Source organism: Melitaea cinxia, chromosome 18, assembly GCF_905220565.1.
Source record: "Melitaea cinxia chromosome 18, ilMelCinx1.1, whole genome shotgun sequence".
NCBI lineage: Eukaryota > Metazoa > Arthropoda > Insecta > Lepidoptera > Nymphalidae > Melitaea > Melitaea cinxia.
This window is the reverse complement of record NC_059411.1, coordinates 13979356-13997383: the sequence shown is the minus strand read 5'-3', so window position 1 is coordinate 13997383 and position 18028 is coordinate 13979356. Positions and strand designations below refer to the sequence as shown.

Here is an 18028-nt window from a genome sequence, read left to right as displayed (position 1 = left end):
TAATTAACAATACTATGATGTTGCGTCGAACTCAGTGACAAATGGTGCTCTCTACGAAATCGTAAAACGAAAAAGCAACTCAAAAGAATGAATGGCGGACATAAATAGTAATTGTCTATGACTGGTTCCCAATAAAAAGTATACATAATTACATAGTCAATTTCATATGATATTTCATATGCTTTAGTAACAAGAAAGATATTGGACGAAATCACCAAAAACAAAGTTATAAAGACTTAAGAATTGTGCTTCTCAAACTAATATTATTGAGATTTTATAGTTTTCATTTTTTTTTTGTAGATTTCATTAGTAAACTTTTATTTTATCTGATGAAGGAAAACGAAAGTTAGGTTATATGCATATATTTTCCTTAGTACCTAGTTAATAATAAAATTTGTGAACCTTTTTTCAGCCTATGCCTGATTAACAATTTATAATATCATAATAACGATATCCCTTAAGGCCTTATATACTCTTTGCCTTAAGGCCTTAACTAGACGTCTACACCACAGATTAGTATATATGTAGCTAGCTACACCTATGTATACACCTATGTACATCTATGTACGATTGTATGGTATCAGCCTCTCTATCTAGGTATAGGTTATATTTTATATTATAGTCATAATTTCATAGCTAGTAACACTTTCTGGTTTTATCTTTATTAGATTTTTTTTGTCAATAGACAAAATCTGACATGGACATTAGACATATCTATCTTTAGTAAGGTTTAGTAAGGTTATGTTATAAGAATTTAAGGTTATGTTATGCGAAAAATAATATTTTAATGAAACAACGTAACATTATAAAACCTTATTATATTTATAATGTATCGTTTTAATCTATTTATACTTATTTAGTGAATGAAACGTTAGCCTTATTACACAACAATGTTTAGAAGTGTCGTATTAAGATGGTAAGTTTTCTTAAAATATTAAATAATAATAAATATTATATCCCACATTTTTAATTCTAAACTGAATCGTATTTTTTTTCTAATTTTATAGTTTTTTTAGGTTACCCATAAAACATTTAAAAAATGAATGTTTTCTACAAATACCAGAAACTGGTAAAGATTACTCGAAATTGTTCTGGTCCACTAGACGACGCATTTCAGTATCAAGTATAAGTTTTAAAAAAAGAAAATCTTCAGAGGAAAAGGTAAAAATATTGGTACAGTGTTGTAAATTAATAATATATTGTTACTTCTTTTCTATTTCAACATAAATATCAATATAAAACAACAGAATTTGTATTTTTATTTTGTTTACTGAGATGTACTATTTTCCTATTAACACCCAATATACTTTTACAAAACCTTAAAAACCATGTAATTAAAATTTATCAAATAAAATATTATAATTCTTTTTTTTAATGTTTTTTTTTAGGCAATAGAGAATCAAGGAAAGAGGGTGATCAGATATTCACCAAAGGCAGGCTCTGAGGTTGTGGGAATATGGCGTAACATGACGGTTCAGGAGATTGCTGATGTCTTGAAAAAAAACGTTGGTTGGTATAGTATTTTTCTAGTACATTTTTGTATTAAAAAAATGCGATATGGATGAAAATAAAAAAAACATAGACTTCAATTTGTATTTATTTTTGTATAACAAATATAGGATAAATATAAGCAAAGGACCTTAAACCAGTAACATTGTACATGTGTATATACAAACATTACATAATAATAAATAATCATAAGATCATATAAGAAAAGTGATCAAGATATTGTTTTAAAATATTTCACCTTTACAATTTCAGACCATGTCTATAAGGCCTTAGAGTTTGCTGATAAAAATTCAGATACAATATACAGAAAAGACACCGTGATCCATAATCCACAGATAATAAGAGACGTTGTAAAAATATCTGGCTGCAGGTTCAAAATTGTCGCTAGACCTGACGAAGAAGTGGAAAAAGAAGAGGTAATGTATGAGAAGTATAAAAACTCTTAGCATGATTACTGGCAGATTTACCAGTACTCTGGAGTCTCGAGTGGCCAAATTTTAGGGCTACAAATTTTGCTTAAATTTTAAAGTTAAATTTGAAACATATTATATACATACAGCTAAAATATATTTTCCCTTGACTGAATTATTTAATGGAATTATGGCAGCCTTATATAAATAAAAGGTTAGCCAAAATATACTATCCCTTGAGTCGTTTATTTTATGGAATTAACACGTTAAATACTGGCTTGATTTTTTAGTTTTTCTGTTTGAGCCATGGGGGACTCCATGTAGTCAACACACAATTTTTTTTCATTGGTGCCGCGGAAGAGACCACATAAATGAGAGCCAGAGTCAACTTAAAAAATATGACTTAAAAAAATATGTCATGTATGTCATGTAAGGAAAAATAAGTAAGATCCTTAAAAATGGTAGGTAGTGCAATAAAAACTTATTAAAAAATCGTTGTAAATAAGGACTTTTAACTAGCCCCATGGACTAAATAAGTGAGGCCCAACTGGTGTCCCCCATGGCGTTAAACATGTTAAGGAGATCTTAAAATAAGGTCTACTAGGAAACTAAATCTACAATATCATATTTAGAATAAAGACGCAGTCCCAGCGCCTCCCGCGCCTCCCGAGAGGCTTCGCCCTCGACCACCAGTGGTATGTGTAATGGGACATGTAGACCATGGGAAGACCACACTTCTCGACGCTCTAAGAGATACATCTGTTGTTGACACTGAGTTTGGAGGGATAACACAACATATAGGAGCTTTTGAAGGTTGGTTCTGGTAAATTTATCATCTATTTTATTGAGACCGGGTTTTCTTAAAGAAAACAACTCAAGAGATCGCCAATCTAGGTTATTATAGACTCATTTTGTGCTTAGTTATTACTCAATAATTTATACACAAATTGCAAGGACTTTTGTATGCCTGGATGTGATGCTGTATCAGCAGTATATTACTTCCTACTAGTACTATATCTTCCTAATACTATTATAATATATGTGGTGGTGGGCAAAACACATGAGTTCACGCCATTTCTGGCTCGAACTTGTGCAGGCCTATGTCCAGTAGTGGACTGTGATAGGCTGATGTGATAATATGTAGTACAAACGTTAATAAGATTTCAAATTGTTAATTAAGGTCATAAAAGAACTTTACGAGTAATAACTCTAAGTGACCTTACCTGTGCTGTGTGGCTACGGTACTAAAGAATATACCCATCCCCTCTCTTTCCGTGGATGTCGTAAGAGGCGACTAAGGGATAACACAGTTGCGCTACCACCTCGGAACTCAAAAAGCCGACCGGTGGCGGGATATCCATCCAACTGCTGGCTTTGAAATACACAGGCCGAAGACGGGCAGCAGCGTCTTCGGTGCGACAAAGCCAGCCCCGCGGTCACCAACCCGCCTGCCCAGCGTGGTGACTATGGGCAAAACACATGAGTTCACGCTATTTTTGGCGTAAGCTTGTGGAGGCCTATGTCCAGCAGTGGACTGTATAGGTTGTAATGATGATGATGACCTTACCTGTATGAACATCTGTTTACAGTGAAGCTACCGTCAGGCGAGAAGGTAACGTTCCTCGACACGCCGGGCCACGCGGCCTTCACGGCGATGCGGTCGCGCGGGGCGCACGCCACGGACGTGGTGGTGCTGGTGGTGGCGGCCGACGACGGCGTCATGGAGCAGACGCTGGAGTCCGTGCGCATGGCGCGCCAGGCGGACGGTGAGCGCGGGGCGGGGGGTTCGGGGGAGCCACCCGGAGATAAGTGGCGGGGCAGTTCGACCTGCCAATTAATTGTGGTTCTGGGGTAGTGCACCAGGATAAGTTACTGAAAAGAGTGACCAGAAAATAAGTGGCGGGCTAATTTGATTCGCCAGTACGATGTAAGATATTTCTACTCGATGTCAGCCCATGGACGTGGTGTGGGAAGCCGATGAATTTTTAAAAATACAAATATTATTCATCTTTAACCAAATTTTGAAACAAAACATAATAAGATTGATAATTTATTACAAAATGATCTATCTCTATAATTTATTATTATCAGTTCGAAAGTGTTTATATATTAGCTTTATTTCTTTTTTCAGTTCCCATACTGGTGGCAATCAACAAAATCGACAAGCCAGGTGTGAACATTGTAGGTATGCCTCAATTCTATATATATATATTTTAAATTCCACTAAAAATTCTATTGTTAAATCAGTTTTAAGTTTTAATGTTTTAACATATTTTAAACACACTAAAATTTTCACTCTCATAAACAGACAGACCTATATAACATCAAAAATTTTATCAAATGTACATTTTCTAGGAAAAAACGATGCGTTCTCTCGCACAACACGGCCTAGTCTGTGAAGCGTTAGGTGGTGACGTTCAAGCTGTAGCCATCTCGGCGTTAAAGAGGCTGCATCTTGATACGTTAGTTGAAGCGCTCATCTTACAAGCACAGCTGATGGACCTAAAGGCGGACCCCGGGGGGTATGTGGAGGGGGTGGTCATTGAAGCCTTTGTTGATCCAAGGACAGGGTGAGTTATACTGTGTTAATTTTATTTTTGTATTTTTTTTTTCAAATACGACAAACAAGCATAAGTCCCACTTGTTACAAAGCAGTTACTGTAACCTAGACGTAGACGTTTGCAACACCAGAAGTATCGCAAGCGCGTTGCCTATGCTACTCCCGAGCGTTCCTAGAAACTTCTACCTCACCACAGAAACACCAAACTACTTGAGAGCAGTATTATTTAGCTGTGATCTTTTGTAAGGTTGAGGTACTACCCCAGTCCAAATCCAGCAGTCAAATCCTGCAGCGTCCTACCTCGATAAAAGTTGGATTTTATATGTTGGATGTATATTTATAACAATATTATGTATATCCACTAAAATATTCTTTGTTTTGAAATAAACAGTAATAATCGCATTGTAAACACGAGAAGGAATAACAAACATTTTTGAATATCATATCAAAAATTGACCGCTCCAGCGGGGTTCGAACCCGCGTCTCCGACTGACCGTGTCGATCACACACGGTCCGTAGCATCACGGCGGTCAATTTTTGATATGATATTCAAAAATGTTTAGAATTCCTAATGTGTGGGTAACACAAAAATAAAATCGTACATATTAGGAATAACAAAATTGTAACTCCAAGTATCCGACTGCGCAAAGTAAACGTTTCCTTTCTGGGTCATGGTATTCGCATGTATAATAAAATACCACAAACGATTTTGGAATTGTCTCAACATAAATGTAAAGTTTTTATTTAAAAAAAATTAATAGATAAAGCTTATTAGTGCATGATTACATAGTTGATAAAGATGTGTGGACTTAGTGACGCTGTATTTCATGCAACATGTTTCTAATTTTGTACTAAAACACAGTTTATATATTATTTTCAAAAGAGTAACTGCGGAGTTTCTCGCCGATTCTTCTCTGCAGACTCTACATTCCAAATCGCTGGTAGCTTCACTTTTACAAAAATAATAATTTATTTTTAAAGTTTTAATTTGTAAAATGACGATTCGAAAGTGCTCTTGGAGCCTATTTGAATAAAGCTATTTTTGATTTTGATTTTGATTTTATAATTCATATACCGAACTGTAGATCTATAAAGAATTTTTTGTTTATTAGCAAGCAAGCAACGGTGCTAGTACAACGAGGTACGTTGCGGAAAGGATGTGTTATCGTCGCCGGAAACGGATGGGCAAAGGTATGAACTATTTTTTAAATAAACGATGAAGAGAAGAAGTTGTATTTTTTAAATATATGTTTAAAATTTTTTTTTTAATTTATTGTATTTTTTATACTCTTCTTGAGCTTAAGACTTAAGGCTAATTTTAGAATCGATCTGACTGCACGTTGATCATCAGTGTTGTTAGATGGTTGAGTGAGGTAGATACGGCCGCTGTCAGCTATCAGCTATGCGTTGTTCAGAAACGTTTCAACTGAAAATTTCACGGCATGCTGTCAGTATGACTACAAAATACAGCCTTAAAAAATTTTTTTTATTAAAACAGGATTAGAGGATAATTAGATAAATAAATTTATCTATCAATATTTTTTTTGTATAAACGTGCTCGTCGTTTGTGTGTGAACGCACTCTGTACGAACGTCGTTTGTGTGTGAACGCACTCTGTATGAAGATCGTTTGGCAGGTGCGCGTGCTGCAGGACAGCGCAGGTGTAGGCCTGCAGGAGGCGCCGCCCGCCACGCCGGCGCGCGTGCTGGGCTGGCGGGAGATGCCCGCCGCCGGCGACCGCGTGCTGGAGGTGGACAGCGAGGTGAGTGCGCAGGACCGTGGGCGACCGCAGGGATCGTGGGCGACCGCAGGCGACCGCAGGTGGCGTAGTGGTATATAAATGTACTATAGATTCATGTATTGCTATATACTATCCGCCAACCCACAGTGAGCAGCGTGGTGGGTTGAGCTCCGACACTTCTCCTACATGGAGAAAGCGGCCTCTATACTCAGCAGTTATGTTACTAACTAAATAAGTAAATCGAACAAAAATTGCCATATACATAATTTTAATCATTATTGACAGAAACGCGCAAACGAAGTAATGAAATGGCGTCACAACCAACGCATGAAGGAGAAGCAGGAGTCCGACCTCGAAGCGATCAGCATCAAGGAGAGCGAACACCAAGCCAAGTACAAACAGATGCTAGCTCAAAAGCGCGCGATCGGTCGCTTCAGGACGCGGCCGGACGGGCCCCGGCAGAAGATGATCCAGCACGACGACCACCCCACGCTCAGTGTGCTGGTTAAAGGTCAGTGGCTACTTTGAGGTCCAACTAGAATTACCTTTCAGTCAGATTCCAAGAGAGTTAGGGATGACCGCTCTGATGTAATGGTGCATATGCCGAAACGGCGGTGCCTAAGCACCGACGGTCGCGGGGATTTCCGCTCGGCGTGGATATTTTTGTTTATGCAAATATTTAATTCCTGTCTGGTTGTTAGGTAAATATTGACCACGCAAACGTTGTTTTGCCATAATATAATTATGTTATTAACTTCCTCAACCCCCCTCCCCCCGTTATAACTTAGGGGGATGAAAAATAGATGTTGTTCGATTCTCAGACCTACCCAATATGCATACAAAATTTCATGAGCATCGGTCAAGCCGTTTCGAAGGAGTTTAACTACAAACACCGCGACACGAGAATTTTTTATATTAGATTATAGCATATAAATGCTTTGAATAGTCAATAATATTGCCATTAATATATGTTTTTCCAACTAGGTGATGTCGACGGATCCGTAGAAGCAATTCTAGATATTCTGGAAACTTATGACGAGCACGATCGCGTCAAACTGGAACTTGTCAACTACGGCGTGGGACAAGTCACACCCAACGACATCGAGGTATTTGTCTATGGCTTGGAATTTTTTTAAACATAAATACAGACTCATTGGTGAAGTGATATCATTTTGCTGATGTAATAGCGGTCCCAATCGATCCTTAAACATGTGAAATGCTCGTAAAGACCATACAGATATTTTTCTAACCCCTAACACACGATTTTCATCTTATTTTTTTTTACATTCTGTAACAGTTCGACAACTGAGTAAGTTCCCCACAAAGGAGAAGGGTTAAAGCTTAATTTAACTCGCTGTTCTCTGCTGATAACTTATGGCCATTTTACATAATCGCTACTACGAGTCTATAAAAACAATCGGAACTTACCCAAGCATTATTGAGTGTAAACGTTTATTCATTCTTTATTTCCAGGTCGCGCAAGCTTTCAAGGCTATAATATACGCATTTAACGTGGAGTGTCCACCAGCATTGTCCGTGGAGGCCAAGAATAGTGGGGTGACGATTAAGAGACACAATGTCATCTACAAGCTAGTGGACGACGTCAAAGAAGAGCTCAATGCACGGATACCGGTCACACAAGATGAGGAGTTGCTCGGTGAGTGTAGGGACGGTGGTCACTTGAGGATTTTTCGTGATAGTGGCCGAAATAGCATCACTTGAGAATTTTAAGTGATATTGTCCAGTGTTGACTCTCTTGCTGAGGTATATTAACAATCAAATCAATATTAAATAAAAATTAATTTAACAATAGTTTAGGTGACGTTATACTTATAATTTGTTTTGATAAAATGTCACCTAATTTGAGGAATAATAACACGAGTCTCATTAAAATCCTGTCCGCCAGGTGAGGCAAACGTTCTCCAAGAGTTCCAAGTATCGGAAGGCAAGAAGAAAGTCCCAGTGGCTGGCTGTCGCTGTGTGAAGGGGTCGCTTGTCAGGAATGCCCTTTACAGGGTAATCAGGGCACAGGAGGTTGTTTTTGAAGGTATTTTATACAAATCCAGTTATTATATATTTATATTATACTATATGACCTTATGGAGAAACGGTACGGGATTTTTTATGAACTAACTGAATTTTCAAGGGAATTGTCCATTTTTTATTTTTCTTAAATTTTAATTGCACTGAAGAACAATTGAGCAATCAGTACATATGCATTACATACAGAGATGCATTGGTTACTAGACAGCATTTTATTTTATTTTTCTTTCATAAACGTATTTTATATTTTATTAACTATAAAAATAAACCTTGTTAACTAATTCGTAAAATTATGATGCCTAATATCTTATATGTCTCATAGTCAAAATTTTTACCCACGTTCTCCCGTACTCCCCTTATATTTGTATTATAGTAATCAATTCCAATGTCCAGGTAAATTAGCATCAATGAAACATTTAAAAGACGAAGTGACAACAATAAAACGTGATATGGAATGTGGTCTACGTTTCGAAGACCCGGCGTTTAGCGTTCAGCCAGGAGACACCGTTATTTGTTATAAGATGGTTGATGTTTCGGGCAAAACCAATTGGGATCCAGGATTTTAGACAATTGTACCCAATAGTAACCAAATTGTCAGAAAATAGGTTGAAGAAATCGAAGTTTTTACATCATTGAAAGACTTACACTAACTGATTCTATCCATTTAAGTTACCAGAAAATACGGTCAATATATATAAATGAAACTAAAAATGGCACATTTTTTATTCAGTAAGATTAAAGAAGTCAAAAGTGTTCTGCCTTTCTATGTCGAACTCAAAATCACTGGTGATAGAAAAGAGCGGTGGGCCGCAAACTTCAATCTAATACCATGTATGTGAATAAAATTATGAATACTCCAAAATAACTTAGCTCAAGTCTGTCAAGTCATATTTACATGACAGCCGCAAGAGAAAAAACGTCGAATTCAAATGTTCCAGTCTATTATTACCGTATGCAGATTAATTTACATTTGATTGTAATAAGTAGATAATTTATAGAATTAGTTAATAAATTATCAAAGAAAATGATTTTTTCATTGCTTCCGTACAATAACATCGAGTAATGTCACATTGTCATGATAGGATTTGAAAAGTGGAATCGTCAAGAACTGTTATAGAAGTATTAGATTTTTGGTGTTACTATTGTGGCTCTTTTCTGCAATTGCCTTAAGTGACTTTTATATTAAGACAAATAAAAACTTTATCAGCCAAAAAATGATAGCAAAATATTAACCCAATGGTTACTATTAGAGCCAACTAAACAACATTTTATATTGCCATGGATTATTATTTTTAACTTTTATACCCACCTCACCCACCTTAGTTAAGAATGTTTGGGGTAAGTAGGGTTGTGGAGTAAATTTAAGATGTATTATTGAATATAGGCTCGATATTTTACAATCCCATGCAAAATATATTCTTATATCTAAACAAAAGAAACCTGTACGGGTTAACGCATATTGAGCAATATGACTGCATGTCTTGCAAATTAATAACCCTTAATTTAGCTGATTTATTACGAAATTATTTGACTGATGCTGATTTCTAATAAACCTGTTATTAGTTTGCTACGAATGACGTCAAATGACGTCTGTACTTCTGCCTATATATACTCAAAATATTCTTAATAAATATAGTGTTAGATCGACTTTCATTGGGTTTGGTTTCCCTCATAACCTTCCCTCACATGTCATCTCTCACTCAACCATAGACTGTACCATACAGTTTTTTTGGTCCTTCAACTATTTTTTTTTCAGTAATAGAAAAAAAACATATTTTTTTCAATAGATAAAGGTTATTGGTTTTAGTCGTATCGCAAATAAAACTGCATTGTAATATAAAGAGAATCGTCTATTTATTTTAACTTCATAGGCTCATAATTCGTGTCTCACTAGTTTTGAACAAACTTCATCAATAAATTAATTTAATCGCCCACGCGACATCTAGTAACTTTGTATGGAACTAACACTGACTATCAAACGAAAGATACATACAATAGGATTTAATTCGCATTATATATACAATATTTACTATATAGGCTCAATTATTACAGTATAAAAAATACAAAAAGAAATTCTACAATTTACATCTTGTATATTTTATTTTCTTGATTATGTAATGGCGGCAAAAATATACTCAAAAATAAACATTAAAACGTTTGATTACAAGTAAATTATTTCGGAATACACAGAAAAATCGTATACCTAATTTAATTTAACCATATTTTATTAAATGAATGTACAATGACATATATTATCTATGTACATATCAATATCTAATTCAGATAATCTGAAAATGTTTCAAAAGTTTTTTTAATTTTTTTTACAATAATAAAGAATTGTTTGATATAATACACTAATGAAAGTTTTTCATTTTAGAAAACATCATTATTTCTTTACATTTTATTGCATCAGTTCTTACTAAGATAAAGAATCATATATCTGATTTATATTACAATAAGGCAATCACTACCAATTGACCGCAGTCAAAAAGCTTTACGTAAATAATATTGCATTTTAAAATCATAATTTTTGAAAAACAAATTATATGTCAAAACAAGTTTAATTACGCAATAAACATTGTTTAAACGAATGTATGATACCAGATTTGAATAAGTAAAAAGAAAATACTTTTTAGTATAACACATTCTCTATTATTTATTGAAACAAACTATGTAATAGTTATGAAACGTTATACTTAATCAGTCAAAATTTGCAAATTAACAATAACAGGAGAAAAATTCGAGCTACTGAAAGGCTCGTACACAAATTAAAAAAAAATAAGTTCAACTTTAAATTGTACCAACAAATAACATTTTATGTTTGAAGTGTACCTATCAATTTAGTTATAAAAATTGCTATACATAGTTAACGAAGCAATTTTCAAAAGTAGTCAAATCTCATTTTCCAAAATTCTAAATAATTAATAAAAAATATTTAAATGTAAACTTATTTGTAATAGACTATTTTTTTAAAATATGGATCGTCTAAAAATTATATTGAGGAATTGACATTGTATTAGATTTTGTTTAAAAATGACCACTTTTGACAATTACCTCCAAGATTTCTTTTTTCTTCACATATCCGTCAATTATCTCTTCTCTTTCTATTACGAACGCGCAACACAACGTTCATTAAAATCATATAAAATATTGTTAGTTCTAAATTATGAGACCATTAATAACAGCCATTTCACAGTAATTACTGTTTTCGTGTTATTTCAAAAGGGTTGTATGTAGATAAATAATATATTTACCTCAATATATATTATTAATTTTTATTTTTTTTAATATGTAAATATAAAATTATAAATACTGACAATTAGTCTAGAAACAAGTCAAATATCATTAATAAAATGCGATTACAATCAATAAACTTATTAATGTATGTTATATACAAGTGGTCGTTGGGGTTACGCGTTCCATGACTATACTAAAAATAGGGCTATCGACTATAACGAAAGAATATATACGAGTATAGTGGACATGGTACTTACTGAAGATACAGAAATGAAATTGATACTAAAGTTAAACCACAGTTTAAAAATTTGCTAAATTGTTGAAAGCGTTGCGATGGCTCGCAAGACTCTGAATGATAAATCAACTATTACAACTAATAATCGACATCAGTCCAGTCATTATAAATGTGTAAAAACAGTTTAAGGAAAAGTAGTAAAAAGTAGTAAAAACTAGATTTTTGTAAGCTATCGATAGTGTAACAAAACTAAAAAGTCCACCACGAGTGTACGTCAAGTTGGTCAAAGGTCGCAGATTTGTGTTTTTTTATTATTAATCCTGTATACTAGGACAGAAAGCTGATATAATTTTGGAGGCATCTTAATTGAAAAACATATCATTGACAACTCATCAACATCAACATAGAATATAAAATTTGTCATAAAAATGCCATCTTGGCACTATGTACATAATACTAAAAAGAACTGTTTTTAAAACACGGTCGACATCTTGAGATTTTTAGTGTCTTCAAAATGACGACAGAGATATACATGAATAAATAACCAGAGCCTGACATTTGTGCAAAATAGAGAAGTGAATACTAGTTGAATATATTCTCATCTGCATGTATTCTCTATAGAATTCAACGCATAAAATATTAGAAATAATGTGTTCTTAATTAGGCTCTGATGCTGCCATGACCATTCCTTTGGTGTTATGTTAAAATTTAAGTTAGTCTTTAAAAGCAAAGCCTTTGGGCGTATAGCGCGTAATGTAGTACGTAAGTATTATCTCTTATTATAATAAAATGAGATTAAAAAAAATTAGAACTATACACATATGTATCGGAATGAATCAAAAATTATTACAAATAGTAAATTATTTTTAAATATATATTCGTCTAAATTCTGTGTACTTTATATACATATTTTTTCTTTCATAGTTGTAACATAAACAATTATTGACTATTTATTTATTGCGACTAATAAAGCGAATCGCTCACATCGACGCGGACTTTTTACGTCTTTTATAAATTTTAATAAATATATATTAAAACCCATTTTTACCCAAAACTTTTCCTAAGAATTATATGACTGGATCAAACGATTAAATCTTAAAAGACACGTCGATTTCCAACAATATTAAATCGGTTAAAAATGAAATAAATAATTATTTTTGACATTGAAAATACTCAGTACATAAGTCCTCTCAATTTTAAATAATTTTAAGTCTTTATTGAGGTTAGTTTAAAATTAATTTAATTCTGAGTTTTATATAAACCACGCAATCTTTGATTGCTAAACAACCTACATGCTATATTTACATGTGAGCCGAAACGAAAATGTCTTAGATTAATATAGGTATGTACACTCGTCTTAACAATCGAATTTCAATACTATTGCCATATTACAAATATTTTTTATCATTTTTTGAACAATCAACAATGGAATTGTGCTGAACTCTTATTCGTTAATAAAAAATAAAAATAAAAAAAACTATTCAGAAATTAAAGGATGAATTGAAAAAAAAAGCTTAAATATTTTTAACATATAAGGTACATTAACGAAACATCAAAAGGACAAAAAATATATTTTTAAATACTTTGAGTACCGTAAATTAAATATTTAGAAAAAAAATCTCTTAACGGTTTCTAAAAAAAATTTAACTGACAAACATTTAAGTTTGTTCATATACACATATGTATGTTATATATATTTGCATATGTTGTTTCATACAGAATATAATTTTTTCTAACTAAAAAAGTTCAGCAAAGTTCTCAGTGTATGTATCTTACAATCCAATCAATGTAATATTTCAAGTTATCACTTCGATACTGGCAACATTGCACACCACAGATCAGTTATGTTCACACAGTATGTGTGTTATGCCTCAATGACTATTATTTCAGCTGCCATTCACATGTGAGGCCTATTAAAAATAAGCGTAGACAGTACCTCGATGTCTTTAAGGCGAATTATGCAAAGTCTTTGTAAATAACTATAAATGTACAACATCAAAACGACACCTTCAAAGAATTCTCAACTAATTCGTTTCCATCTCTATATATTAAATCATAACATTAAACTATCCATATTAAATAAAAATCGATTCGCATCCGATATAATAATTTAAAACATGCAGAACGACGTCTCATATTCACATAATGTATATTCTCATCTCACTTAACCGCACTTTAAATGCTGTACAGAGTTCCTTCACGCGCTCGTCATTCGCGTCATATATATGTGTGTATGTGTATGTGTGTGTGTATGTGTGTGTATGTGTGTGTGTGTGTGTGTGTGTAATGTGTGTCGAAGTCGACGAGGTTGAGGCGGTCGCAGTCTCGCTTGCGCTCGTGACTCGGTCGCCCGTATGTGTATATGAACGTGTGTGTGTGCACTAGTCGACGAGGTCCAGGCGCTCGCGGTCGCGCTCGCGCTCGCGCCGGCGGTCGTGCGGCGGGCGCGCCCACGTGTTGACGCAGCCGTCCGCGCACGCCGTCACCAGGCACTCGGCGCGGAACAGCAGCGCCGTCAGCCGCTCGTGCGCCACCTTCTTGCACACCAGCGGCTCCAGCACCGGGCACTCGTCGAAGCGGGGACACGCCGCCGTGCCTATCAAACGCAGCGGATCGCAGTCGCGTTTCTCCGCCGGCCGCGTGCCGCTCGCGTGTCTTCGATGCTCCGACCGACGTTCTCCGAACGAAAACCCCAGCCTCTGAGTGAACTGCGCTCCCAACGATCCAGAACCCTCTTCTTTAGTGCGTGTAGGGGGCGGAGCGGGATTGGGCGGGGAGCCGGTGCCGCGCGGAGCTCCATTAGGTGATAGGTGAGCCGAGGCGCGCGTTCTAACCGGCGGTCGGAGCACGTCTGCGGTTAAGTCCCACAAACACAGCTGAGTGTCCTGGGAGACGCTACCGAGGCGGTAACACTGTGCTCCGGGCTCGCGTTCGGGCTCTGACAGCGTAGCCACGTAGGGATCGAAGGCTACTACGGACACCCAGGAACGATGGCCCTGACCACGCGCAACCACACGCCTTTCCCCGAGTGACCACACGGTGACGAGGTCGTCTTCACCACCGACGACAACATAGCGGCCGTCCGGTGCCCAGCACACGCAAAGGAAGCCTCCGAAGTATGAACGCGCTCGCCCCACCAGCTCCATGGTGTCGTAGTGGAAAACTCTCAGGAAGCCGTCCTGCGACACCACGGCCAAGTTGGTCCCGCACGGAGAGAACGCAAACTCGTTTATACAACTACCCTCTGCACCTATCACCCACCTGGAAGATATTGTATGCATGTTATAAGACACTGTCCAAAAATATCAACAACAAAAGAGTACACCACCTTTAATAAAATTGCTTATTTTATAATTAATATAAAGCCATTCTAAACTTTCTCAAAAGAAACCTAAAATATTAAAACTTTTTACAAAAACACTGTCTATATTACATAGATAATAGAATTTTATGATGCAAGATATAGTATTATTTTTAAATAAAAACAAATGAACACTGACCCAATACTTATTATAAAAACCATTTAAATTATGTAATGAATTAAATTTATCTGAGCAATGTTATGAAAGACACCGCCTTGTTTTAATTGACTTAACCAAAAACAAATCTTAACTAACCTATACAGTGGATTCCTAGTTGATTTAGTCCTACATGTATGAATGGAATACCCCTCCCCCTGCTTGAAAAGCTGGTAATGAGGTGACGTGGTACCGCAGGTTAGCTCTTCATTGTAAACATAGAGCTGGCCGGAGGCGTGTGCACTTATAAAAAGATTGCTGGAGCCCGGCACCCACTTAATACAGGTCACTCGTGTCTTATCTATCAACCTCTGAAAATTATATCATCCTATGTTACAACATATATTTGTAAAACATAAAATTTTAGTACCAAAAGTAAAGTTACTATACACATTACTTTCAAACTAATCAGACCCAAAAGAACATATGATTGGATATCAGACTTATGTTAATCTAATGTAATATAATAATGTTATATCAATGAATATTCAAATACTAAATTTTATTTAAAAAACCGAGTGTGCAACGTGACACACAACTGAAGTAAATCTTCTTTAGCTCCATTCACTCTCAACTTCCGTTCGCTTCGCCTGATCACACTTTTTGTAACACTCGTGACGTATTCACCACCTTACTCTCCAAGTCAAGCGTGTGTAAAAATGTTTAACTTAAAAAAAACGAGTGTGCTTTAGGCCACACAACTGAAGTAAAACTTACGATACGTAACTCTCTCTCTTTCTATATTCACTAACATTTCCCTCTCAACTTACATTTGCCTCGCCCGATCACACTTTTCGTAACGCTCTCGTTGGGATTTTTAACTGTTGTGCTTTGATACGGGAACAATACAATATATAAACAACACAACAAACATACAAATGGATACATTACAAAATTAGAAATGAACGGCGTAAGCAACTACAAAACAATACATTAGTCATTATTCTGCGAATATGTTCTGCGTCGTTTAGGTCAAATGACGTAAAGCCCTGGAGTGCCATGTGTAACAAAATAATTCTTGCCAGTGCAACTTTAAAGTTCTATATTTTACTCATTTCTTGAGATATTTTATTTTATTTTCACGTGTTTGTTTTATTTTACTTAATTTATTATTTATAATAACTCACCTCTTCATTATACAATTTACTTAATTCCTTCTTAATAGGGTCTATGAGTTGAATTTGGCCAGTTGAAAATCCTATTACTAATGAAACACTGTCCGACGTCATAGTGACATTGTTGAAGTCGTGGCAAGTTGGGTTCGTACCCTTGTACATCTTCTTGTCCACTGGTTTAGTGAGATCTGCAGCCTGAAACAATTAGTATTATTAATAATGTTTTAATAAACACAAATATTGTTGTATTCAACATTCTAAATCATATATAATAATTAAAAAAAAAAAAATGTGTAAACAAATCATAAAGACAACATAATTACTCAAAATGTAACGTTACTAGTAATATAGTAAGTATATGTACATTAAATATGTAGGGACAGGTCGCCAGTAATTAGTAACTTGATTTATAAATATATGTGATAGTCAAAACATTGCCTAAATACAGCTTGATTGCATGTAAAACAAATGAATCGAATATAAAAGTGCATATAAATGTATTACACATGTAGTGGCAGCAATTACAAAGGCAATAAATACCACATAAGTACTGGTTGACGTTTATCTCTATAGATCCCTTATCAAAACCTAACAACTGTAACACTTAAACAAACTACAAATACAAAATAAAATTATGTAACTTTTTACAAGATTATATTCTATCGGCTATTGTTCTCTGGAAAGTACTTTCTTCTACAAACTTTTATCTATTTAATAAGATGATGTAATAAATAGTTATTTGTAAGCAAATATTTTAAACACAAGATTACCTTTTTAACACCTCTATACACATAAACATACAACTCCTTGCCATGATTGAAGCAAATTCTGTCATCGGAGCCTTGTCCGTCCGACCCGGGTGCTCCTCCGCCCGGCCCCGGAGGCAGCGTGACCAGTGACACGCGTACATGAGTGGAACCTGATCCACTTGTGTATCCCACACGATTAGGCCTCGAATACTCCGACAGAGTCATCAATCGATACGTCCCCTCGCGCGTCACAAACTGTGTCTTCACATCGTCCTTCCCGCCAGAGTCAGATTGCACGGCCATGTTATCATATCCTGTTATTATTCATTGAGACCGCCTGGGAAGCCCGATTAATATCAGTTGACACCTCAACCCTCACGCGACGTAAGCCGCTTATAAACAATTCCCATAGCTCAAATATATTCAGTCTGATCAGCTCATTGGGTACTTAATAAGTTAATAATTAAATAGCTCTTAGTGTGTTTAAAATATTAAATGTCGAAACAAATTAGATGTTCCTGTGTTTCCTGTGTATGCAACTTATAAAGTCAGGTGTCATGTCAGACAACATGACGGCCCATTGTTTATGGTCATCTGTCAGCTATGGAATCTTAATTCTTATTTTTTTGTACAAAATAATCAGAAAAAAAATTAAAAATGAAGAAAATATCTTTTTATGCAAAAACATTCATGCTTTTAGACAATAATACTAAAATAATACATGTCAAACATTATATTTCAATAAATAATAGAATTCTATTAAAATGGTACATCGAAACAGTGATAAGTATTGATGTGTCATTTTCATTTTATTTCATTAACTATACAATTAAATAAAATTGAAGTGTCTGTTTGTTATATTAAAATAACCACTTTCTTTTTACCAAATGCATACGGATGTACATACGGTA

At 35.1% G+C, this 18028-nt stretch overlaps 2 protein-coding genes across 2 annotated transcripts; one reads left to right on the top strand and one right to left on the bottom strand.

The window, feature by feature from the left end:
* The first annotated feature begins 672 nt into the window (after positions 1-672).
* LOC123662144 (translation initiation factor IF-2, mitochondrial) lies at positions 673-9288 on the top strand. Its single transcript, XM_045597029.1, has 15 exons — positions 673-916; positions 1008-1161; positions 1389-1509; positions 1762-1925; positions 2552-2732; positions 3509-3685; positions 4051-4100; positions 4275-4489; positions 5592-5670; positions 6116-6241; positions 6506-6731; positions 7205-7326; positions 7694-7877; positions 8127-8267; positions 8657-9288. The coding sequence occupies exons 1-15, from the start codon at positions 891-893 to the stop codon at positions 8827-8829; spliced, it is 2139 nt and encodes a 712-aa protein (XP_045452985.1). The 5' UTR covers positions 673-890; the 3' UTR covers positions 8830-9288.
* Positions 9289-14116: 4828 nt separating this feature from the next.
* On the bottom strand, positions 14117-17420 carry LOC123662143 (WD repeat-containing protein 20). Its single transcript, XM_045597028.1, has 4 exons — positions 17139-17420; positions 16381-16563; positions 15353-15564; positions 14117-14996 (listed from the first exon to the last, which is right to left on the bottom strand). Exons 1-4 carry the CDS (start codon positions 17418-17420, stop codon positions 14117-14119), a joined length of 1557 nt encoding a protein of 518 aa, XP_045452984.1.
* Positions 17421-18028: the final 608 nt, after the last annotated feature.

Bases quoted from the DNA above. Each gene is read 5' to 3' on its own strand.
- LOC123662144 (XM_045597029.1), top strand. From the start codon at position 891: ATGTTTAGAAGTGTCGTATTAAGATG. The intron at 3,686-4,050 runs GTGAGCGCGGGG...TTCTTTTTTCAG, and splicing joins CATGGCGCGCCAGGCGGACG to TTCCCATACTGGTGGCAATC. The intron at 7,878-8,126 runs GTGAGTGTAGGG...CCTGTCCGCCAG, and splicing joins ACAAGATGAGGAGTTGCTCG to GTGAGGCAAACGTTCTCCAA.
- LOC123662143 (XM_045597028.1), bottom strand. From the start codon at position 17,420: ATGGCCGTGCAATCTGACTCTGGCGGGAAGGACGATGTGAAGACACAG. The intron at 16,564-17,138 runs GTAATCTTGTGT...TAATTGTTTCAG, and splicing joins TGTATAGAGGTGTTAAAAAG to GCTGCAGATCTCACTAAACC. The intron at 15,565-16,380 runs GTGAGTTATTAT...TATAATTTTCAG, and splicing joins GTAAATTGTATAATGAAGAG to AGGTTGATAGATAAGACACG.